The sequence below is a fragment of the Corythoichthys intestinalis genome, chromosome 13, assembly GCF_030265065.1.
Source record: "Corythoichthys intestinalis isolate RoL2023-P3 chromosome 13, ASM3026506v1, whole genome shotgun sequence".
Lineage (NCBI taxonomy): Eukaryota > Metazoa > Chordata > Actinopteri > Syngnathiformes > Syngnathidae > Corythoichthys > Corythoichthys intestinalis.
Genome location: NC_080407.1, coordinates 46,551,400 through 46,576,794, shown reverse-complemented (window position 1 = coordinate 46,576,794; position 25,395 = coordinate 46,551,400). Strand labels below are relative to the sequence as shown.

At 41.4% G+C, this 25,395-nt stretch overlaps 1 protein-coding gene across 2 annotated transcripts in view; it reads right to left on the bottom strand.

Moving 5' to 3' along the window:
* The window catches only part of LOC130929231 (sodium/calcium exchanger 1-like), a 65,634-nt gene that overhangs the window by 9,779 nt on the left and 30,460 nt on the right, over nucleotides 1-25,395 (bottom strand). For both annotated transcript variants that reach the window (XM_057856278.1, XM_057856279.1), the window contains exons 4-13: nucleotides 15,124-15,319; nucleotides 14,830-14,969; nucleotides 14,599-14,751; nucleotides 12,369-12,596; nucleotides 11,896-12,273; nucleotides 11,658-11,768; nucleotides 9,852-10,004; nucleotides 9,699-9,795; nucleotides 9,436-9,627; nucleotides 9,030-9,222 (exon numbers count right to left, since the gene is read on the bottom strand). In XM_057856278.1, coding sequence (XP_057712261.1) covers nucleotides 9,030-9,222; nucleotides 9,436-9,627; nucleotides 9,699-9,795; nucleotides 9,852-10,004; nucleotides 11,658-11,768; nucleotides 11,896-12,273; nucleotides 12,369-12,596; nucleotides 14,599-14,751; nucleotides 14,830-14,969; nucleotides 15,124-15,268 — 1,790 coding nt within the window. In that variant the 5' untranslated portion in view covers nucleotides 15,269-15,319. The remainder of the gene's footprint in view (nucleotides 1-9,029; nucleotides 9,223-9,435; nucleotides 9,628-9,698; nucleotides 9,796-9,851; nucleotides 10,005-11,657; nucleotides 11,769-11,895; nucleotides 12,274-12,368; nucleotides 12,597-14,598; nucleotides 14,752-14,829; nucleotides 14,970-15,123; nucleotides 15,320-25,395) is intronic.

The window sequence follows — 25,395 nt, the reverse complement described above, 5'->3', positions numbered from 1 at the left end:
ATTAATGAAACAACTGGAACAGTAACTGAAGAAAAAATTAGCACAGTACATGAATTTTGATTGTTATTTACATCTGCAGCACTGCAATGCATGCTAGGAGGCATGTTGGACAAACACAGTGTTGACAGCAGGTGGCAGCAGAGGTTGACTGTCTCCCCCAAGTGAACAGTGATAGCCAAATGAAGCTTTTTGAAGCAATGAAGCTTCATGGTGGTTCACTTGGACTTAGGACAGTCATACGATGCCGCTGTCAAATAAAGTGTTACTGGTTAATACCCCATAATACAGTGAGGACAGCTGCGTCTTATAGTTCAGTGCGGCTTATCTATGAACAAATGCCGATTTCATGCCAAATTTGGTGGGTGTTGGCTTATAGTCAGGTGCACCTTATAGTGCGAAGATTACCGTCGTAATTTAGACATTTCTTTGTCTATGCAAAAAAAACCAAAAAACTTTTACACGTTTCATTTTATTGAACATTTCAATCTAAAAACGACGAGGGCCAGATAGCCGGCAAGACGTGCTGAGGCAATAGTGACGTCGGAATTCAGCGTAAATAAGATTGTATAACTAAAAATGTGTAAGAATTGACATAAACTCCACAATTAGTTGACAAGACAACTCCCACAGACTTTGCCGACGCCTTCCCGTAGGAGGCCGACCCATAGAATGTTGAGGTGGCTTTCACTATTCACTGTGATAAACTCAAACACACGTTGCTTTCTAGCGCCGGATTTAGGTGGAAATAGGACGAAGGTTTTACTGCATACAAGCAGGCAGTAGTGTCTCAAGAGTGATTTGGTCGAGGATTCAAGGTAATTATAAGATTTTCGCACCATTCAAGCTCTTTGAAACATTGTGAATACAATGAAATAAATAGAATAGCCTAACTTGCTAGCTTGAAATATTTATGTAAAATGAATGACTTCCTGTTTTTTGCTTTTAACCACGAATCTAGTCTGTTTTACATTCACAGTATCTATAGAATTTTCGCGATTTAAGCATTTATTTGGAATCATTTTCAACCTAAAAAGCTCTTTGTTCCGTGATGGCCGCCATGTTGGATTAAACAATCCCGTAACTTTGGCTTGAAATATTTACGTATTGACGTGACACTTCGTCATTCTTTGCGTCACGCCTTATCAGAGGGGGCCGAGCTTCATTTAGTATAGTCAGGCGAAGACGCCGCACGCTCATGTCTAAGCTGGATTCAAGCTTTGATTTTTTTCAGAACTATGAAAGCTGTACCGCATACAAACAGGATGGATTGTCTCAGGAGTGATTTGTTCGAGGATTAAAGGTAATTATTATATTTTTCGTACCATGCATGCATTTTGAAACGTTGTGAAAAAAAATCAATGGGAGAATGGGAACGGCATTGGTGTCATTCTTTGAAATATATACGTAAAATAGATGCGTAACTGCACGGATTTTGGCTCTTTTAACAAAGAATCGAGACAGTTTTACGTCCATATCTACAAAGAATTCAGTTATTGAAGCATTTATCCGCAGAAATTTTTTGCTTTGTTTACACCTAGAGGCGGCTAATTTTCGTAACTGACTAGCATCATAGTTGACAATATTTACGCAAAATAAATGCTACCTGCAAGTTTTTTTTTGCTTTTGACCAAGAATCAAGACTTTTACATCCATATCTATGAAGAATTTGTGGATTTAAGCATATATTCACAAGATTTTTCGCCATAAAAGTTCTGTTTATGTCAGGCGGCCGCTAGCCTCATTCGCTAACAGAGTAGCAGTGTACTTCGACATATATACATAAAATAAATGCTAACTGCACGGTTTCTTTGCTTTTAACCAAGAATCGAGACTGTTTTATATCCGTATCTATGAAGAATTCCAGGATTTAAGCATTTATTCATAAGAATTTTCACCAGAAAACCTCTGTTTACGTCAGGCGCCCACTAGCCTCATTCGCTAACAGTATGGAGTGTATAATGATAATAATATGCTATAATAAGTTGTGATTGTATATAGAATTTAATAATAATCTATTTACATATTATTTATAATTGATTCTGCATGTTTTCCTCAAGTATTTAGTTTCTGATGTTAAATTGAGAGATTTATTAGCTGTTGAAAACTTGCAGTAAAATTTAAAAAAAAAAATTAAGTTGCTATTTTGGCCAAAAACTTATATGATATGTTGAATATTGCTATTGATCCTGAAATTATATAGGTGATTATCTCTGCATTTGGTGATTTTTGTGCAACTAGTGTAAAATCTGAGACTTTTATAGCCATTTTAAGTTGTGTTTTACTTATATAAAAAATAAAATAATCAGGATTTTATAAGGGAACGACAGTTTTTTTTTTTTTTTTTTTTTGATGCCGCTGCTCACGGAGACTCGTATATGGCTTAGGTAGGTGCCTGTTTAAGTTTTAGGTCGGTAGCAGCTTTGGTTTTGAAAATATTTGAAGTTTTTGAAAATAGGCCCCCTACGAATCGGCCCCGTTTCCCGTGTCATGTCAATAAGTTATGAAGTCTATGACGTATAATGAATGATAAATGCAGGTTTTTTTGTTTTTTTTTTTTTGCTTTAGCCAAGAATCTAGACTGTTTTACGTTTATATCTAAAGAAATTCTACAATTTAAGCATTTATTTGCAAGAATTTTCTACTTAAAAAGCTATTTGTTTTGTGACGGCCGCCATGTTGGATTTTGTATCTTAACATGATCGCGGAATTCAACCTAAACAAGTTGTGATTGTATATAGAAAAATGCAAATTTTGCTTCTGTTAAGTAAAATTAAGATGATTCTGCATGCTTTCTTCAAGTATTAAGTTTCTGATGTGAAAATTGAGTGATTTATTAGCTGTTGAAAACTAAATTAAAAAAAGATTAAGTTGCTAGTTTGAGCAAAAACCTATATGATAGGTTAAATATAGGTGATTATCTCTGCATTTGGTGATTTTTGTGCATCTAGCGTAAAATTTGTGAATTTTATAGCTACTTTTATTATAGTTAGTTTTAGTAGTTGAATTTTAAGTTTCCCATCAACTGATAGTGAAGTCTATGTGACGTTATTGCGCCGTGGTGTCATAACTCTTGAGACCGGCCTCGTTGAAGTCCAGAGAAGATCATAACACGCAAAGTGCAACTTTTCTAAAAGCTCCGAAACGGCGCTGTTGACTTAAGCTCCTTAACACTGACTGTTTTGACAAGGGCGGGTTGAAGAGGGCTGCAGGGCTGGATGGCAGACGGGAGGATGAACCACTAGGCATTACAGCGACACGATTGCGCCACACACACATACAAACTCGCTCGACTAAAGAAGACCTAACCAAGGCAAGTCGTTGTTAACTTGAACGTAAGCTTAATGAGCGCGGAAAAACAACATTTCCCCCGCAGCCGAGCACGAAGGGCTGAATGAAGCAAGTTTGCTGGTTTAGCTTCACGCCCTACTTCCCTTCTAATTAAAAAGCCCCTTCTCCTTTAATTAGCGCTTGTTCCAACTTTCATGTCGACCATTAAAAAAAAGCCTTTAGAGGTCAGAAGATCGAACCCAAACTTAACTCCAACTACAACCAAAAATGCAATTTTTGAAGATATTACATGGAGATACTTGCTCTTCTGGTCTGTGGGTCATTTTCTATTGATTTTAGGTAAGGGTGTTGGTTTGCATAGGGACGGTAGGGACATAACACTACCAATTTTTCAGGATGGTCAAATTGTCCCAATCAACTTTTAAGCAACCTTATTTGCATTATATCATGAGTTTAGTTATATATAGGTAATTTACATTGTCTTTTCATATGTTGTAAGGATACAATTGACCCTACCATTATTAAGTGAATTATTTTTATTATGTTCAGACTAGAGATGTCCCGAGCCGATATTTGGATCGAATCGGACGCCGATATGGGCAAATAAATGCGCATCGATATCGGATCGGCCAACACGGAAAAAATCCGATCCAGTTTTTTTTTTAAAGTCTAGTCCGGGTTTTCCAGCGCACCGATTTACATAATCCACTACAGTTCTTGCTTCGGTTTCCCTTAACTCCGGTCCGCATTTTACAGCACACCTTCAACACACTACATTAACATTACCGTCTCCCAATTTACCGAGAGTCTATCGGTAAAAATGTCACCTGTGTGGAATCATTTCACCTTAAAGGACGACAAAGACGAAGAGGCAGAGTGCAACATATGCCACAATAAAGTCAAGCGTGGTGGTAAAGCTGTAAGAAGTTTTAATACAACCAACCTAATCAAGCATTTAGCGAAATACCACCACAAACAATATAAGAAGTATGTTAAGAAAACCGAATACAAAAAGAAAGGTCCTGAGCAACTAACACTGGCAGAAACTTTTGCTATGCGTGACAAACTGGCACTCGACAGTCCCACAGCCCAAGAGTCATTGCCGAAGAATTCATTCTGGATGACGAAAATTATCTCTCGTGAGTAAAGACGCACCATCCAACACTTAGAACCACGGTACAACATGCCCAGCCATCATTACATCCTTGAGCGATTCGGCTGTGGAAGATTCGAGAACGATTCACAAACATCCAAATTCCGATTACTGAAATATGTCAAGTAAAGCGGAACTAATACACAGCACGGTCTTCGGGACGCAATGAGAAACAGACCGCATTGCGTCCCGAGAGTAAACATCATGTTTGTCATAGATCCGGGTAATGCCAGTGCTCAACTCACGGCTTTAGCTCAACTCATGCCGCTGGATAAAAAACACAAGAATACCTGACTGCTGCCGACAGCCGCTACAAACTACGTCAACATAGTTTTACTGTAGACAATAGATAGATATCATATGTATATAGAACTAGATGCAAAATGACAGACTCGACGGCGTTAGCAACAGCCGCCATCTTAAAGCAGGAGACTTCCCTAGTAGGCTGTTGTGAACCTTCCAAGCGAACCTAATGAACTTTTTATCTAAAATACTCCTAAATCGGCAAAATCATGACTTGAATCTATCTTCAAAACAGTTTTAAAACTTTCACATATCGAAAGTAGACAGAAGGGAAATTATGGAATAACGGGAGCAATTTTAACTTTAACAGTTGATTCGCAAAATTAAATGAATTGAATGTAGTTTAAAGCTGCTGATACAGAATGGGGACTTGAGTATTTTATTTACTGTTTTAAAATGTTAACTTGATACTGAAATAGTCGTTCATTTAAACCTGAGAGGCTTTTTATACAATTTTTATAACTAATGCACGAAACATTAAAAGCATCTAATAGCTTGGGGGTGTGTGGGATTTTCCACTGAGGTTGTTTGTGTGTTTTGCTTCTTTAAGACAGTTTACAATATTATTTGCACGTTTTACTGACAGACTATGCCATTTCTGTTTGTTATTGATAATGTTTTGTGTTTGTCACTGAATAAACAGGTCAGTTTCTTGTTACCAACCGTTGTGTGTTATTCAAACTCACCTAATTCAGCTGGCTAGTTGTTATCAAGGGTACTAAAACCTTTTTCAACTTGAGTCTGACAACTAAGTAAGGAGGCTAAATAACTTTAACACATGCTCAGATAGGCCGGTATCGGTATCGGCCAGTATCAGTATCGGATCGGAAGTGCAAAACAATATCGGGTATCGGATCGGAAGAGCAAAAACCTGGATCGGGACATCCCTAGTTCAGACTTACATTTGAACTTGCTGAATGTGACAGCCCCCCCCCCCCACACACACACACAAACACACTCACAGCCCCGACAGAAATACAACATGTCGACAACGTGCTGCCTCCTTTAAAGACGAGGGATATGAAGTTTTTTTCTGGCCAGCAGCAGCCACTGTATGTAATGTAAAAAGGTGGAGGTAGGGAACACACCACTAATTTTGCTACTAAAAGACCGACCTGCATCAGAGTTAGCCTAACATTAAACTCTGTGAATTTGCTAACCCGCAAAACTCGAGTAAGAAGCTGCTTAGAGAGAAGTGTCCTGTCCTTTTCTGCTGTTTGACACGGAGAATGGAGATCTGAGTGTCCGATTGATCTGAACAGTTTTAATGTATCACACACGAGTATGACATACAGTGTATCACAAAAGTGAATACACCCCTCGCATTTCTGCAGATATTTAAGTATATCTTTTCATGGGACAACACTGACAAACTGACACTGTAAAAAGGAAAAAAAATTGGCACGCCTATTAATTTAGTAACCTAGAATAACAAGAAAGTAACCCAAAATGAACTCGTTCCCAATGCATCTAATTCATTTAAACTGGAAGGGCTGGCTGTGAAAGCATCTCTCAGTGCTATTGACAGCACTTGACGTCCAATCCATTTTCCATAGGAGGGGCGAACGAAGTGAACTGAAAATGCCCTAAAATTGATGAAATATTTAAAACAGTCTTGTTTGTTTTCTTCCTCACTTTCTGTTGTTTTCACTTGAATCTTGTGCCAGCCAGCCAGGCTTGGAAAGGGACTTCATTCCAACAGACAGAACAAACAAGAGACGTGACAAGTAAACACAAGCATGCGGGGGCGCCGGGAAGGAGTAGGGAGTGGGAATGGGGGTCTGTTGGCTGAGTTGGCCAAAGCATCCTAATTTTCGGACCATAAGGCGCACCTGATTATAAGCCGCCACCCACCAAATTTGACACGAAAAAGTCATTTATAGGCAAACTGCACTGGACTATAAGCCACAGCTGTCTTCAGTGTACTATGAGATAGTTACACCAAAATATATTAACCGGTAACACTTTATTTGACAGCGGCATCGTGGGGCTGTCATAACACCAAATGAACCACCATGAAGCTTCGAACCAATTGGCAGCGAAGCTTCATTGCTTCAAAAAGCTTCATTTGGCCATCACTGCTCCCTTGGGGGAGACAGTCAACCTCTGCTGCCATTTGCTGTCAACACTTTTGTTGTCCAACATGCCTCCTAGCATGAATTGCAGCGCTACAGATGCCAATAACAATCAAAATTCATGTTCTGTGCAAATTATTTCTTCAGTTGCTGTTCCAGTTGTTTCATTAATTGCTAGTTGTGGTTTTTGGAAATACTTTATTTGACAGTGGCACCATAAGACTGTCATTACACAAATGGTTCTTAACCTTGCTAAAGGTACCGAACCCCACGAGTTTCACATGTGCATTCGCCGAACACTTCAGAATTAGATATAAATGAAATTTTAAAATAAATTTAAAAAAATCTGTCATATCTAAGCTAGAAAGCTAATACCTAAGCTAATTCTTCTTCAGAGTTTGTCACGTTTTGTTTTAAAATAGGTCAAAACTTGAGTCCACGCTGACCGTAATTCTGCTGTACTTCCTCATACCCAGTGCGAGTCAACCTTCCACTGAGCAAACCAGTTTTTCATCTCAGCTAGAGGCTAGCTAGCTAGAGGGCTATCGGTTGAAAAAAATGGACAACAGCCTGTAAATTGGATGCAAACATGTCCAAAACCTGGTCTAAAACACCACTTTGATGAGAATAAGTCAGTGTACGAAAATATGGCCCTTCGCCAAACCCTTTAAACTTACTCACCGAACCCCTGGGGTTCGATCGAACCAAGGTTGAGAACCTCTGCATTAGACAATCATAATTATGACATGACACTGCCATGAGCATGAATGAATGAAAGATATTAACCGGTAACACTATATTTGACAGCGGCGTCATAAAACTATCAATGAACATCTGCTTCCACCTGCTGACAACACTGTTGTCGCCCAACATGCCTCCTAGCATGCATTGCAGCCTACAGATGTAAATTGCAATCCAAATTCATGTTAGTGCTAATTACTTCTTCAGCTACTGTACTAGTTGTTTCATTAGTTGCTAGTTATGGTATTTGTTAACACTATATTTGACAGTGTCGTCATAAAACTGTCAATCACCCTCTGCTGCCACCTGCTGTCAACACTGTTGTCGTCCAACATGCCTCCTAGCATGCATTACAGCGCTACAGATGTAAATTGCAATCCAAATTCATGTTAGTGCTAATTACTTCTTCAGTTACTGTACTAGTTGTTTCATTAATTGATAGTTATGGTATTTGTTAACACGATATATGACAGCAACGTCATAAAACTGTCAATCAACCTCTGCTCCCACCTGCTGTCAACACTGTTGTCGTCCAACATGCCTCCTAGCATGCATTGCAGCGCTACAGATGTAAATTGCAATCCAAATTCATGTTAGTGCTAATTATTTCTTCAGTTACTGTACTAGTTGTTTCATTAATTGATAGTTATGGTATTTGTTAACACGATATATGACAGCAACGTCATAAAACTGTCAATCAACCTCTGCTGCCACCTGCTGTCAACACTGTTGTCGTCCAACATGCCTCCTAGCATCCATTGCAGCGCCACAGATGTAAATTGCAATCCATATTCATGTTCTGTGCTAATTATTTCTTCAGTTACTGTACTAGTTGTTTCATTAATTGATAGTTATGGTATTTGTTAACACTATAAATGACAGCAACGTCATAAAACTGTCAATCAACCTCTGCTGCCACCTGCTGTCAACACTGTTGTTGTCCAACATGCCTCCTAGCATACATTGCAGCGCTACAGATGTAAATTGCAATCCAAATTCATGTTCTGTGCTAATTATTTCTTCAGCTGTTGTACTACTTGTTTCCTTAATTGCTAGTTATGGTATTTGGTAACACTTTATTTGACAGTGGTCCCATAGGACTGTCATAACTCCATCATAATTATGACATGGCACTGCCATGAGCATTAATGAATGCTTATGAATGCTTACTTGTGTCATCCAGCAAATTATCTCACTTTTGAATGGATGTAAAACATCAGAGCTGGACATAGAAGGAGGTACTGACATTAGTTGCCAAATGACACTTAATGACATCTGTCATAAGCATTCATTAATGACAATGATAGTGTCATGTCATAATTACGACGGTCTTATGGCAGTATTATGACGCCGCTGTCAAATCAAACTATAAGCTGCAGGATTTAAAATGAGGGAAAAAAAGAAGCGGCTTATTGCCAGATAATTACGGTATATAACACACTCGTAACGTTTAATGGCGATAAACTCACATGGTCTCGTCGTTTTGAAACTCCAGCTTTCCCACCGCCGGCTCGTAGTCCTCGCCTCCCCTGGCGGTTCCGTCCAGCGTCCGGTAGGGGACGGCCACCAATCCCCGGGCACCCGAGGTTCTCAGTACCTTCACCTCCATCACGCCTACGCTCTCACTCACGCGCTGACTGCTGCTCTCGAAGGTGAAAATACCTGAAGAGGAGGAAAATAAAAACTCTTGATAAAGAGTGATCAAAGCAAGTAGCGCGTGGGTGAGCTCCCTCGCGTCGGGGACTTTCCGGAAGCTTTGATGACATCCCAGCAGAGCAGATGCACTCATGATCAAAAGATCGTTTCTCCACAGGCGCATCGCCAATTTAAATAAATCCCAAAACGTCTTTCTACAACATTCGGAGGTAAGCTCACCAGCGTGGTCGTCGTCGTAAATGGTCACCGTCGCCGTGCAGTTGTCCCCCAAAGCGGCTTTGGGGGCCGAGCCGGCATCCAGGGGGGATGTGCTGATCTCAGGGTACCCCACCAGGCGGGGGTTGCTAAGGTGCACATAGAAGTACTCGTCCTCCTCGAAGATATCGTCGTCTATCACCCCCACTGTTATCTCTGCCGAAGGAATTTCAAACACGTCGCGAGATTGCGTTTTTTTTTTTTATTCGAGGTTCCTGTTTTTGTACCTTTCAGGGTCTCGCCCGGCTTGAAGAGAAGCGTTCCCTCGGCAAATTCGTAGTCGGAGCCGGCGTTGGCCGTGCCGTCCTCGGTGCGGTAGTCCACCTGGAGGTAGGGGCAGGATGGTGAGGTAGGAAAGTAAGAAAATCTCTCTGGCTCACCTTGACAGTGATGCCGGAGTCTCCTCCATGTCTGGCGACGGTCAACTTGAGGGAGCCGCAGTTCTCAAAGCACTGGTACAAAGCGGGCTGGAACTCCAGACGGACCGTGTGCGGATCATCTTCTTGGGCTTGGGTCTCGTGGCTGCTCACAACCTGAGGGGGCGGGGCACTCCATGAGTACATACAGTGGTATGAAAAAATATCTGAACATTTTGGAGTTTCTCACATTTCTGCATAAAATCATTAAATGTGATCTGCTCTTTGGCAAAATCACACAGATGAAAAAACAGTGTCTGCTTTAACTAAAACCACCCAGACATATTTTAATGAGGATAGTATGCAAACAATGACAGAAAGGGGAAAAATGAGTAAGTGAACCATCACATTTAATATTTTGTGGCCCTCCATTGGCAGCAACAACTTCAACCAGACGCTTCAGTCTGGCACATCGATCAGGACTAATCTTGGCCCATTTTGCTCTACAAAACTGCTGCGGTTCAGTCAGATTCCTGGGATGTCCGGCATCTCACTGGGGTTCGAGTCTGGACTTTGACTTGGCCACTCCAGAACGTTTATTTTGTTTGTTTGTTTGTTTTGGATCATTGTTCATTGTTGGATCATCTTGTTGCAGCATGACTCCTCTTTTTAGCTTCAACTGTCTGACAGACGGCCTCAGGTTTTTCTGCAAAACATCCTGACAAACCTTTGAATTCATTCTTCCATTAATGATTGCAGATTGTCCAGGCCCTGGGGCAGCAAAACAACCCTAAATCATGATGGTACCTCCACCATGCTTCACAGTGGGGATGAGGTGTTGATGTCGGTGAGCTGTTCAATTTTTCCTCCACACATGATGTGTGTTGCTACCAAGCAATTCAACTTTGGTTTCATCAGTCCACAAAATATTTTGCCAAAACTTCTGTGGAGTGTCCAAGTGCTTTTTTGCGAACATTAAACGAACAACAATCTTTTGCTTAGACAGCAGTGGCCTTCCTCCGTGGAGTCCTCCCATGAACAACATTCTTGGCCATAGTTTTACATTGACTAGTAGTTGATGTGTGCACAGAGATATTGGACTGTGCCAGTGATTTCTGTAAGTCTTTAGCAGACACTCTAGGGTTCTTTTTTACCTCTCTGAGTATTCTGTGCTGAAATCTTGGCGTCATCTTTGGTGGATGGCCACTCCTACGGAGTGAAGCAACAGTGCCAAATTCTCTCCATTTGTAGACAACTTCTTTGACTGTCGATTGATGAACATCCAGACTTTTAGAGATGGTGTTGTATCCTTTCCCAGCTTTTTACAGATCAACAATCCTTGATCACAGGTCTTCAGACAGCTCTTTTGACCCAGCCATGATTCACATCAGACAATGCTTGTCATCAAGACAATTCTTTCCAGGTGTGTGTTTCTTAGTGGGCAGGGCAGCTTTAAACAATCCATCAGTGATTTGGCACACACCCGACTTAAAATGTTTGGTAAAAATTGGTTTCAATTGCTCTTTAAGTCTTCTTAGGCAGAGGGTTCAATTACTTATTTTTCGTTCTTCTGTCATTGTTTACATGCTATCCTCATCAAAATATGAAAACCTATAAATGTTTGGGTGGTTTGGGTGGAAGCAGACACTGTTTTTACATCTGTGTGATTTTGACAAAGATCAGATCACATTTGGTAGTGATTTTATGCAGAAATGTGAGAAATTCCAAAAGGTTCAGATACTTTTTCATACCATTGTAGAATTGCTCTGATGTAAAGGTAAAGGTAAGGGTTAGGCAATGTGACAAGTGTTAAGGTAAGGGTGACGGCACCTTGCGAGCCTGGTCGGCAGCATGTTTCTTGAGGATGTTTCCAGCTCCGATCATCATCCTGGTAGCTTGGATGCGGTAGAACGCTCGGCTCTTCTGCTGCTGCATCAAAACCTGGTTGACGTAGATCAAACCATGCCAAGGAGCTTTAGGTCTTTACTCATTGGCTGCTGTGGATGTCTACTAGGGACAAACTCTGGGCCATGTGCTGGACTCTATTGAGAGCGGTCCCTGGACATACCTGATAGTTAGCCATCTCAATAAGCTGCTCCATGTCTTTATCGGGGTGTCGCTGCTTGAGTTCCTTGAGCGTTCTGGCCATGTCGCGTCGGGCCTCGTCCTCCTCGTCCTTGGCCCCACCCTCTTCCGCCACCCCGTGGCAGTTGAGCGCCATCTGGCCATCCAGTTCCAGCATATCCATCTTGGTGAAGCCGCCCTGACCCGGTGCCCCGCCTCCGTCTGTGTCCGGGCCCCCTTCCGTTTCGATAATGACGCCCCGATGCTTGTCCACACGGTACCGCTTGCGCGTGTACTTGTAAAACAATAGGCGGCGGTCAGCCACCCAAGCCTGGATCACGCATAGGGGGAAGAACAGGAAGGTCAGCACTGCCTCCCAGACCTACGAGGGACGAAAAAACAAGAAAAAAAAACACTTGAGATTACATTTTTTTCCGTTCGGTTTCTAGGCATCCTCATTGATTTTGTCTGCCTCACATCTACTTCGCCCGGCGAGAAGACGCTGAGGATGAGGTACAACCAAATGTAGGCGAAGATGCTCCAGGCGGCAGTGACAAAGAAGACCCGCAGGTGTTTGATCTTGCGCGTCTCGCCATCGGGCACCACATAGACGCACAGGGCGATGATGACGAACATGTTGAACGCGGCGCTACCCACAATCGTGCTCGGGCCAAGAGCGCCCGCCGAGAAGTTGTGGCCACACACCTGCCGGGAAGAGATTGATGATTTTCAATGAGTTTATCACTAGTAGACATCCGAATTCCCTTGAAGAATCAATTAATGTGTTCTTCTTTATAGAAAAGTCAAGTACTTTAGCATGACTCCTGAGGTACGCCGCTCATACAAATATACAGTCCCTGCCAAAAGTCTTGTCGCTTATCCATTTTGTAGAAACAATTGCTAATAACCTGACTTTTAATGATTCAATTGGTTTCAGAAATGGCTCATATGAAAGCTAAGACCCTCCCAAAAGATGTTGAATGTACAAAAATATATTTGTTTCACTGAAAAAACATTTATCATTTAATGAAGACATAAAGGTCAAATTTTGGCAAGACAAAAGTTTTGTCGCCTACAGAAAGTAGTGTGAAAATGAATAAAAAAATGTACTTCAAATACAAAAATATGTTACATAACATAAGTGAATTAAGTAGTGGTGCTGTGAGATCCAAATTTAATATTTTGTATGACTTCCATGGGGCTTGAAGGACTGCATCCATGCGGTTCAGCAAGGATTCATACAATTTATTGATGAAGTCATCAGGAAAATCAAAGAAAGCAGTCTTGCATGCCTCCCAGAGTTCATCAACATTCTTGGGTTCCGTCTTCCATGCTTCCTCTTTAATCTTATTCATGTCTGGTGACTGGGCTGGCCACTCCTAGAGGATCTTGATCTTCTTTGCCTTGAGGAACTTTGAGGTAGAGATTGAAGAATGCGATGGAGCACCATCCTGCTGCAGAATTTGTCCCTTTTTATGGTTAGGAATGTAAGAGGCAGCTAAGATTTGTTGATATTTCAGACTATTTATGTTGCCTTCCACCCTGAAGATTTCTCGCACACTAGATGTAACCTCAGACCATGATTTTGCCACCACCAAACTTCACTGTTTTCTGAGTGAATCTCGGATCCATGCGGGCTCCAGTAGGTCTCCTGCAATATTTGTAGCGACTGCGGTGTAATTCAATGGAAGATTCATCTGAATAATTCACCTTTTACCACTTTTCCAGCGTCTATCCATCTCTCAGGGTGCAGACAATTAAAGAACCGTGTGGCATTTGCCAAGGCCCCACAGCCTGTCAAAAGGATGGACGCTGGAAAAGTGGCAAAAAGTGGATTTTCAGATTAATCTTCCATTGAATTACACCACAGTCGCCGCAAATATTGCAGGAGACCTACTGGAGCCTGCATGGATCTGAGATTCACTCAGAAAACAGTTTGGTGGTGGCAAAATCATGGTCTGGGCTCACATCTAGTATGGGGGTGTGCGAGAGATCTGCAGGTCTGCAGCTGCCTCTTACATTCCTAACCGTAAAAAGGGACAAATTCTGCAGCAGGATGGTGCTCCATCGCATACTTCAATCTCTACCTCAAAGTTCCTCAAGGCAAAGAAGATCAAGATCTTCCAGGACTGGCCAGCCCAGTCACCAGACATGAACATCATTGAGCATGTCTGGGGTAGGATGAAAGAGGAAGCATGGAAGACGAAACCCAAGAAAGTTGATGAACTCTGGGAGGCGTAGAAGACTGCTTTCTTTGATTTTCCTGATGACTTCATCAGTAAATTGTTGGAATCCTTGCCGAAGCCCATGGAAGTCATACAAAATATTACATTTGGATCTCACAGGACCACTACTTAATTCGCTTATATTATGTAAGATAATTTTGTATTTAATGTACATTTTTTGTTCAATTTTCACACTACTTTCTGTAGGCGACAAAACTTTTGTCTTGCCAAAATTTGACCTTTATGTCTCCATTAAATGATACATCTTTTTTCAGTGAAACAAATATATTTTTGTACATTCAACATCATTTGGGAGGGTCTTAACTTCATATGAGCCATTTCTGAAACCAATTGAATCATTAAAAGTCGGTTATTAGCAATTGTTTCTACAAAATGGATAAGCGACAAGACTTTTGTCAGCGACTGTTGACCCAATGCCCTGGACTACTTCCGGTAGACTTTTGGTATCAAATTCTGCACACCTCAATGACGGAGAGCAGGATTTCCGGGGCGCTGGATCCTAAGGCCATAAGAGTTAGATTGGAAACAGTCTCATTCCAAATCCTGACTGTGGTGGTGGTCGTTTCGCCGTTGGGCCTCTTAATCGTGATCTCTTTTTCCTGGGAGGTTATCACCTGGAGCAAAAGGGGGACAGGCAAAACTGACGCTATGGCTAACGTACAGGTCAAAGCATCAAGCTGCCGACCACCTACCTCGATAGAGGACATGAATCGATCCGCGATGATGCTCATCCCCAGGAACATATAGACCAGCGCTACAAAGTACACAATGGCTCGAGCTACTTTGTCCCCCACTGATGGATTCTGGGGGTTCCACACAGGCAGCAGAACACCTAAAATGCAGAAAAATAGCCTGTACATTGTCTGGTTCTCATTCTAATTGAAAATTTGTTGTAGAAGCTGAAGAAATCAATCCATGACAACGATCCACAATGCAAAGGTGATTTGGCAACAGCATGGATTGTGGTAGAGTTAAATGCCACCCACCATCCTGACACGGATCCCCTCCAGCGGAGCAGTTGCTCTGCGGCGAATGCGCTTGGGCGTATCCGCCACAGGACAGGATTCCGAGCAAAGTAGCGCCCAAGAGATAGCGTGAGGATGAGGACAGGTCGCTTGCACGTGGGGACATTCTGACGCCTCCAACTGCCCTTAGATGAAGCCGTAAAGGGGCGTTCCCAACCTGGAACAAAAAATAAGCCTTATTTAGATGCGACTTATAGTTGAAAAACAACTCTACGTTGATGCGGTTTCACCATTACACGCTAATGCAAACATGTCCGGCGCGCCGGAATAATCCGTTTCGACAATTTACAGTGCAGAGAAGATGACACATACACAAAGGCACTTAGTCATGCGCGGTGCCACTAGCAGGGAGTCGTTGACCTCGTCAAGGAGTCTTTGAACTCGTCTTCGTGTATCTCGTAAGGTGTTGCCAGTGTCAGTTCGACTCCGGCGTACATCCCGTCAAACACGGTTACATCGTCGTTGAGGTTGCCCTCGGGGGCTCGTTTAGAGCAGATAATACAACCCCTAGCAAAAAGTATGGAATCACCAGTCTCGGACGAGCACTCACTCAGACATTTGATCATGCAGACCAAACTCTGACCAAAAAGCTTGAAAAAATAATGAATTAGTTCAAAAGTGCAACTGTTTAGCATTCAGAAACACTGAAAGAAATTAATAAAAAACACTGTAGTGGTCAGTAAATGTTACTTTCATAGAGCAAGTGCAGGGAAATATATATGGAATCACTCCATTCTGAGGAAAAAAATATGGAATCATGAGAAACTAAAACAGTTTTAGCTCTGAGGCATGATGCATTGTCATCTTGGAAAATGACAAACATATTTTCAATTTAAGGGATAAGAAAGCGGTTTAGAATTTCAATTTAAAATTGTGCATTTATTGAAGATTGAACCAAAGTTCCACTATCATCACCTTGTCAAGAGTCAGGAATCTGCATTGGACAAGGTGATGATGCTGGAACTTTTGTTTGGTGCTGTTCCAGTGAGATTTACAAAGCTGATTGCCTGAAGAAAACATCAACATTCCCTCAGTCCTTGACGATATGGGGCTGCATGTCAGGCAAAGGCACTGATATGAGTCATGAATCTGCATTGGACAAGGTGATGATGCTGGAACTTTTGTTCAGTATCGTTCCAGTGAGATTTACAAGGATGACTGCCTGAAGAAGACATCAAAATTCCCTCTTGTCCTTGATGATATGCATGTCAAGAGTCAAGAATCTGCATTTGACAAGGTGATGATCTGGAACTTTTGTTTGGTGCCGTTCCAGTGAGATTTACAGGGATGACTGACTGAAGAAAACATCAAAATTCCCTCAGTCCTTGATGATATCGGGCTGCATGTCAGACAAAAGCACTGATATCATCAAGGACTAAGGGATTGCAGATTCTTGACTCTTGACAAGGTGATAATGCTGGAACCTTTGTTCGGTACCGTTCCAGTGAGATTTACAAAAAAATGATTGCCTGAAGAAAACATCAAAATTCCCTCAGTCCTTGATGATATGCATGTCAAGAGTCAAGAATCTGCATTTGACAAGGTGATGATCTGGAACTTTTGTTCGGTGCCGTTCCAGTGAGGTTTACAAGGATGACTGCCTGAAGAAGACATCAAAATTCCCTCAGTCCTTGATGATATGGGGCTGCATGTCAGGCAAAGGCACTGATATCATCAAGGACTAAGGGATTGCAGATTCTTGACTCTTGACAAGGTGATGATGCTGGAACTTTTGTTTGGTGCTGTTCCAGTGAGATTTACAAAGCTGATTGCCTGAAGAAAACATCAAAATTCCCTCAGTCCTTGATGATATGGGGCTGTATGTCAGGCAAAGGCACTGATAAGAGTCATGAATCTGCATTGGACAAGGTGATGACGCTGGAACTTTTGTTTGGTGCTGTTCCAGTGAGATTTACAAGGATGACTGCCTAAAGATGACATCAAAATTCCCTCAGTCCTTGATGATATGAGGCTGCATGTCAGGCAAAGGCACTGATATCATCAAGGACTGAGGGAATTTTGATGTTTTCTTCAGGCAGTCATCTTTGTAAATCTCACTGGAACAGCACCAAACCAAAGGTCCAGCACCATCACCTTGTCAAGAGTCAAGAATCTGCATTGGACAAAGTGATGATGCTGGAACTTTTGTTCGGTGGTGTTCCAGTGAGATTTACAAAGATGACTGCCTGAAGAAGACATCAAAATTCACTCGGTCCATGATGATATGAGGCTGCATATCAGGCAAAGGCACTGGGGAGATGGCTGTGGTTAAATCTTCAAATGCACAAGTTTACATTGAAATTTTAGACAGCTTTCTTATCCCTTCAATTGACAATATGTTTGTCATTTTTTCAAGATGACAATGCATCATACCACGGATCTAAAACTGTTAAAGCATTCTTTGGAGAAAAACTCATCCAGTCAATGTCATGGCCTGCAAATAGCCCAGATCTCGACTCTATTGATAACCTGTGGTGGAAATTGAAAAAATGGTCCACAGCAAGACTCTGACCTACAAGGATGATCTGGCAACTGCAATCAAAGAGAGTTGGCACCAAATTGATGAAGAATACTCATCAAGTCCATGCCTCAGAGACTGCGAGCTGTCATAAAAGCCAGAGGTTGTGCTACTAAATACTAGAGATTTGTTTTGATTGCTATTTCTTTGTTTGTTTCAAATGATTCCAAATTTTTTCCTCAGAATGGGGTGATTCCATATATATTTCCCTGCACTTGCTCTATAAAAGTAACATTTACTGACCACCACAATGTTTTTTATTCATTCGTTTCTGAATGCCAAACAGTTGCACATTTGAAGTAATTCATTTTTTTCAAGCTTTTTATCTGAGTTTGTTCTACATGATAAAATATATGAGTGAGTGCTCATCCGAGACTGGTGATTTCATACTTTTTGCTAGGGGTCGTACATCGGACGAATAGATAAGTACATAAAAATAGCATTAACCCCTTGTTCCAAGATGCTAGCCGGCCAACCATCCTTCTGCTGTGAATTGAAATGAATCCAAATGAAGTGGGAGGACGGCCAGCCCTCCCACTTCAAATGGACGTCTAGCACCGTCGTTGGCAGCCAACGAATTAACCTCAGCGGTTTGTTTTTTACATCCCGTTTGTGTGGCGGGGAAAGGTCGAACCAAACAAAGTCAGGCCTCCGAATGCGCACGGCAGCGTGACTCACCTGCTTTGATTTGCACACTACTTTTGGATCGCTCGTGACCTTTTTTTTCTCTACGTTCCCTCGCTCAGTTGAAATTTTTCCAAATATTCCCAGAAGCAGAGTCTCTGCGTGGAATTCAGGGCAGACAGGCAGGCACGGCTGTTGGTTCCTCGGTCACGGTCCGGTGCCCGCTGACAAGCACACAAAGCTAACGAAATGCCTTCAAGGCTCCTATCTGCAATCGCCCGCGCCAGCTGCTTCACTTGGGGTGATGCGGGGAAGGTGTCCATCCGGACAAAAGAGGTCGCCACACTTTGAAAGGTGCGACGTGACTGGAGGCCAGATTGTGCTTATTTACAATGTTTATTCCTAGACTTGGATGTACAAAAACTTGGAAGGTGTTCAAGGCACCGCCGTCGATCAAAAAAATCTTTTTTTGGACAGGGAGTGCATTGGATGAATACATATTCTTCTTCATGTCCACTCTAAGTGCATCCTTAAACCTCTTCTTTGGTCATCCTATATACCTACTGCCTGGCACATGAAAATTCAGCATCCTTTTGCCAAATTACGATGGGGCTTTGCTGTGGTAGATACAGATCTATAAGGTCCTGTTGATTTGGAGACAATTCGGGAACACTTGCTGTTGATATCAGGTCAATTCCTGTTGATTTGGAGATATTTGGGGGACACGTCCTGTTGATAGACATGTGCCGCTTACCGGTTCTAAGGTATACCGAGGTATGAAAACGTCAAGGTTTCAAAACTGCAAACATTTTCGGTCATACCGTTCCTATTCGCTATTTTTTATGTCCCAAAACGCATGGAGAAATCCCTCGCTCGCAGCTGTAAGGATCAACCCTCCCCCACCTGTTGTTGCTCAGTGTCAGTGAGTCAGTTGTGCTACACGATGGCTGGAGGAGGTGAAACTCCTGAACTTTTTCTCCTTTCGAAGAAAACAAAATTGCTGGTATGGGAATACTTGGCTACAGAAAAGCTACAGACAGCCGCGGCGCAGAGGAGGATGGCCAACTGAAATGTAAAACATGCTTGCGGAGGGTTGCTGCCGAGGAGGCAATACCTTCCCATCACCTACAAGAGTTAACTCCAGCGTGCTTAGTGTGTCTAGCGGTGGTAAAACCTGTTTTTTTTTTCCCTCTCTGGCAACTGTCTGTGTTGAGAAAGCGATTGTGTGCATAATGTAAACATGATACGAGTCATACGCACATTCTTTTTATGGAAAATAATTCAATTATTTTTGTTCTGATGGTAATAATGTTGAGCTGTGGCTGTTGGTTTAGGAAAGGACTGCATTTATTTTAATTTTATTTAAAATATTTTTTTTTTCAAATTTATTTTAACTTATTATACTGAAGTTCCAGTGTGCTAAATTTTTGAAAAAATGAATGAATGAATAATCCCGTTCAATGGATTTTTTTTTATTACTATGTATTTTAAATCACAGATAACTCAAAGTAAAACATTTTAGAGCTGTAATTGCAATACCGTGAAATTTTGGCTTAAGGTTATCACACCGTCAGAATATTAAACGGTCACATGCCTACCTGTTGATATCAGGTCACTTCCTGTTGATTTAGGCACATTTTGGGGACACATCGTATTAATCAGGTCAAGTCCTGTTGATTTGACGACATTTCGGGGACACGTCGTATCGATATCAGGTCAAATCCTGTTGATTTGTGGACATTTCAAGGATATGCCTGTTGCATGGCCTTCAATGGCATTGACTTTCTTGGGCGCCAGTTGAATATCAATGGGGTATAGGTTATAGGATAAGTTTTTGGTCAAAAATCACAACCACACAGATTTTTGTGCCATTGAAAATGAATGGGAAATATGGACGTACATAGCCGTTAACAGCATTGACGTGCATGGCTGTCAATGGCATCGACTTACTTGGGTCTTTTGAATGTCAATGAGCTGTAATGGTAAGTTTTTGGTCAAAAATCATAACCCCAGTTTTTTCTGCCATCAAAAGTGAATGGGAAATTTGGATGTACATGGCCATTAATGGCATGGACGTGCATGGCTGTCAATGGCATCGACTTAGGCGCCAGTTTAATGTCGATGTAAATGTTCAAAAATCACAGGGACCTATGTTTTCCTGCCATTGAAAATGAATGGGAAATTTGGAGGTACATGGCTGTAAATGGCATCCAATTAGAAACGAATGGGAAAGTTTTGGCGAATTTTGGGGGAAACATTTTTGCAAAATTCTATGTACAACTTTTATGCCCCTTACCGTAGTGATTTTTTCATGTGTAAATTACCGTAATTTTCAGACTATAAGCCACTATTTTCCCTCATTTTGAATCCTGTGGCTTGCAATCCAGTGCTGCTTATTCATTGATTTATTGGGTTAATAGGTAACACTTAATTTGACAGCGGCGTCATAACACTGCCATAAGACCGTATGAATTATGACATGAGACCATCATGGGCATTAATGAATACTTATGACTGTCATTTAGTGTCATCCGGCAAATGATGTCACTAACTCATTTTACATCTATTCAAAAGTGAGATAATTTGCCAGATGACACAAAATGATATGTCATAAGTATTGATTAATGCTCATGGCAGTGTCATGTCATATTTATGATGGTCTTATGACAGTTTTATGGCGCCACTGTCAAATAAAGTGTTACCGAATACCATAACTAGCAAATGATGAAACAAATGGAACAGTAACTGGAGAAATAATTCGCACAGAACATGAATTTTGATTGTCATTAATATATGTAACGCTGCAATGCATGCTAGGAGGCATGTTGGACGACAACAGTGTTGACAGCAGGTGGCGGCAGACGTTGACTGTCTCCCTCAAGGGAGCAGTGATGGCCAAATGAAGCTTCTTGAAGCAATGAAGCTTTGCAGCCAGTTGGTTCAAAGCTTAATGGTGGTTCATTTGGTTTTATTATGCCGCTGTCAGATAAAGTGTTACCCGTTATCTTTTGGTATAAATACCCCATAATAGAATGCGGACAGCCGCGGCTTATAGTCCAGTGCAGCTTATCAATGAACAAATGCCGTTTTTGTGTCAAATTTGGTGGGTGGTGGCTTATAGTCAGGCACGCCTTATAGTCTGAAAATTAAAGGTATGCGATTTGGTCAAAAATTGCAGGATTAATTTTGAGTAGTTTTGAAAGAATCCCCCTACCCCCATAAAAAATCCATTTATGGGCGAACGGAAATTTTTGGGGGGTCATTTGAAATATTCCCTGTATCGCGCGAAAGATCTGGTCATTTTGATATTTGAACGGTCAAACGGTTTGGGCTCTCTGGCGCATCGAAGCAACGCCAAATTTCACCATCTGGGCCTTGAATAACGTTTGCATTTACTGTGGGGCAAATAAGTATTTAGTCAACCACTAATTGTGCAAGTTCTCCCACTTAAAAATATTAGAGAGGCCTGTAATTGTCAACATGGGTAAACCTCAACCATGAGAGACCAAATGTGGACAAAAAAAAAAAAAACAGAAAATCACATTGTTTGAGTTTTAAAGAATTTATTTGCAAAACATGGTGGAAAATAAGTATTTGGTCGATACCAAAAGTTCATCTCAATATTTTGTTATGTACCCTTTGTTGGCAATAACGGAAGCCAAAGTTTTTCTGTAACTCTTCACAATCTTTTCACACACTGTTGCTGGTATTTTGGCACATTCCTCCCTGCAGATCTCCTCTAGAGCAGTGATATTTTGGGGCTGTCGTTGGGCAACACGGACTTTCAACTCCCTCCACAGATTTTCTATGGGGTTGAGATCTGGAGACTGGCTAGGCCACTCCAGGACCTTGAAATGCTTCTTACGAAGCCACTCCTTTGTTGCCCTGGCTGTGTGTTTTGGATCATTGTTAAGCTGAAAGACCCAGCTACGTCTCATCTTCAATGCCCTTGCTGACGGAAGGAAATTTTCACTCAAAATCTCTCGATACATGGCCCCATTCATTCTTTCCTTTACACAGATCAGTCGCCCTGGTGCCTTTGCAGAAAAACAGCCCCAAAGCATGATGTTTCCACCTCCATGCTTCACAGTGGGTATGGTGTTCTTCGGATGCAATTCAGTATTCTTTCTCCTCCAAACATGAGAACCTGTGTTTCTACCAAAAAGTTCTAGTTTGGTTTCATCTGACCATAACACGTTCTCCCAGTCCTCTTCTGGATCATCCAAATGCTCTCTAGCAAACCGCAGACGGGCCTGGACGTGTAGTTTCTTGAGCAGGGGGACATGTCTGGCAGTGCAGGATTTGAGTCCCTGGCGGCGCATTGTGTTACTGATTGTAGCCTTTGTTACTGTGGTCCCAGCTCTCTGTAGGTCATTCACTAGGTCCCTCTGTTTGGTTCTGGGTTTTTTGTTCACCGTTCTTGTTATCATTTTGACTCCACGGGGTGAGCTCTTGCATGGAGCCCCAGATCGAGGGAGATTATCAGTGGTCTTGTGTGTCTTCAATTTTCTAATAATCACTCCCACAGTGGATTTCTTTACACCAAGCATTTTACCTATTGTAGATTCAGTCTTCCCAACCTGGTGCAGGTTTACAATTTTGTCTCTGGTGTCCTACAACAGCTCTTTGGTCTTGGCCATAGTAGAGTTTGGAGTGCGACTGACTGAAGTTGTGGACAGGTGTCTTTTATACCAATAATGAGTTAAAACAGGTGCCATTAATACAGGTAACGAGTGGATCCTCGTTAGACCTCGTTAGAAGAAGTTAAGACCTCTTTGACAGCCAGAAATCTTGCTTGTTTGTAGGTGACGAAATACTTATTTTCCACTCTAATTTGGAGATAAATTCTTTAAAAATCAAACAATGTGATTTTCAGTTTTTTTTCCCCACATTCGGTCTCTCATGGTTGAGGTTACCCATGGTTTACCCGAGGTTTACAGGCCTCTCTAATCTTTTCAAGTAGGAGAACTAGCACAATTGGTGGTTGACTAAATACTTATTTTCCCCACTGTATATCTTAAATCTAAATTTTAAATATATATCTTAAATGTAAATGTTAAATTTAGATCTTAAATTTAAATCCTAAAGATATATCTAAATATCAAATTTAAATGTTTAATCTGGAAACGGTTGAAACTAAATGTTTAGCTTAATATGCACATTCACATGACTGGAGACCGGAAGTAACAAAATAAAAGCTGGAGCAGCTCAGACTGTTTGCATACCGTTTGCTTAGTCCAGTCCAACAGAGACCCCTTGTGGCTATTCATAGTAACTTTACTCTACAATTTTGTCTCTGGTGTCCTTTGACAGCTCTTTGGTCTTGGCCATAGTGAAGTTTGGAGTGTGACTGACTGAGATTGTGGAAACAGTGGCGCCTCCAGAAATTTTTCATAGGGGTGGCCAGTAGGGGCCACTTAAAATCTTGGGGTGGCCAAAACTAAAAGCCATAATTTCAGGTTTTCATTATATTATTGCAGTAAAAAGGTCAGGGGAAAACTACCAGAAAGACTTAAGGACACGGCTACTGATATACTTTGGTGTATTGTGTAATATTTCATGTTACTAATGATTTAATATCCATAGTCCATAAACTGTCCAGTCAACATTTTGAGTTCCACAACAATTCTGTTTTATTGTGTTATGTATATATTAGGCATAAGGTGTACATTTAACTAGGGCTGTCAAACGATTAAAATTTTTAATCGAGTTAATCACAGCTTAAAAATTAATTGATCGTAATTAATCGCAATTCAAACCATCTCTAAAATATGCCCTATTTTTCAGTAAATTATTGTTGGAATGGAAAGATAAGACAAGACGGATATATACATTCAACATACTGTACATAAGTACTGTATTTGTTTATTATAACAATAAATCCACAAGATGACATTAACATTATTAACATTATTTCTGTGAAAGGGATCGACGGATAGAAAGACTTGTAATTCTTAAAGGATAAACGTGAGTTTGTATATTGTGACTAAATACTGCCATCTAGCGTATTTGTTGAGCTTTCAGTAAATGATACTGTAGCGACTTAACTGTTCTACCCAAATGCATGATGGGAAGTGGTGCAACCATGACTGTGTGTGGTGGCTGCAAATGCTATATCTTCTCTGCGTTGGGTACACTACATGGTGTTAAGAAAAACTCCTGTCATTCTTCCCCACATCGCTTCCCACAATATTTATAGTTGCTGTGGGAGAGAAGACAAAGCTTTTGCCAATTAAAAGCACGGCCCCAATGAATGCTTGTATCTACTCCACTCTGCCTCTTATCTCTGTATATAAGTAAGTAAAACGGCGCCATTGTAGGCTGTTTGCGGCAATTCGTGAACGAGTCGTACCGCGACTGCGTTAATTGTGATATTTTCACGTGATTAATTTTTAAAAAATTAATTACTGCCCGTTAACGCAATGAATTTGACAGCCCTACATTTAACAAAACAAAATGAATGCCTTCATTTAGGATGAAATGCATAACTGATGCTACAACAATCTAACGATATACTTGCAAGCGGGGTGGCCAGTGGGGTGGCCAACCAATTTATAGGGGTGGCCGTGGCCACCCCTGGCCACCCCCTGTTGGCGCCACTGTGTGGAAAGGTGCCTTTTATACCGATAATGAGTTAAAACAGGTGCTATTAATACAGGTAACGATTGGAGCCTTGTTAGACCTCATTAAGAAGTTAGACCTCTTTGACAGCCAGAAATCTTGCTTGTTTGTCGGTGACCAAATATTTATTTTCCACTGTAATTTGGAAATAAATTCTTTAAAATCAAACAATGTGATTTTCTGTTTTTTTCCCCACATTCTGTCTCTCATGGTTGAGGTTTACCCATGTTGACAATTACAGGCCTCTCTAATCTTTTCAAGTAGGAGAACTTGCACAGTTGGTGGTTGACGAAATACTTATTTGCCCCACTGTGTTTGTTTCTCCAATACAACTCGTCTTGGCTGATTTAAGGTGCTAGGAAAGTGAAAATGGCAGCCGGCCTAACGTGGACTTGGTCGTGTTTGCCTTTTGAAGAGGAAACAAATTCATTGAACCCTCAGACAGCGTTGGCCCTTGGGCACTGCGCGCG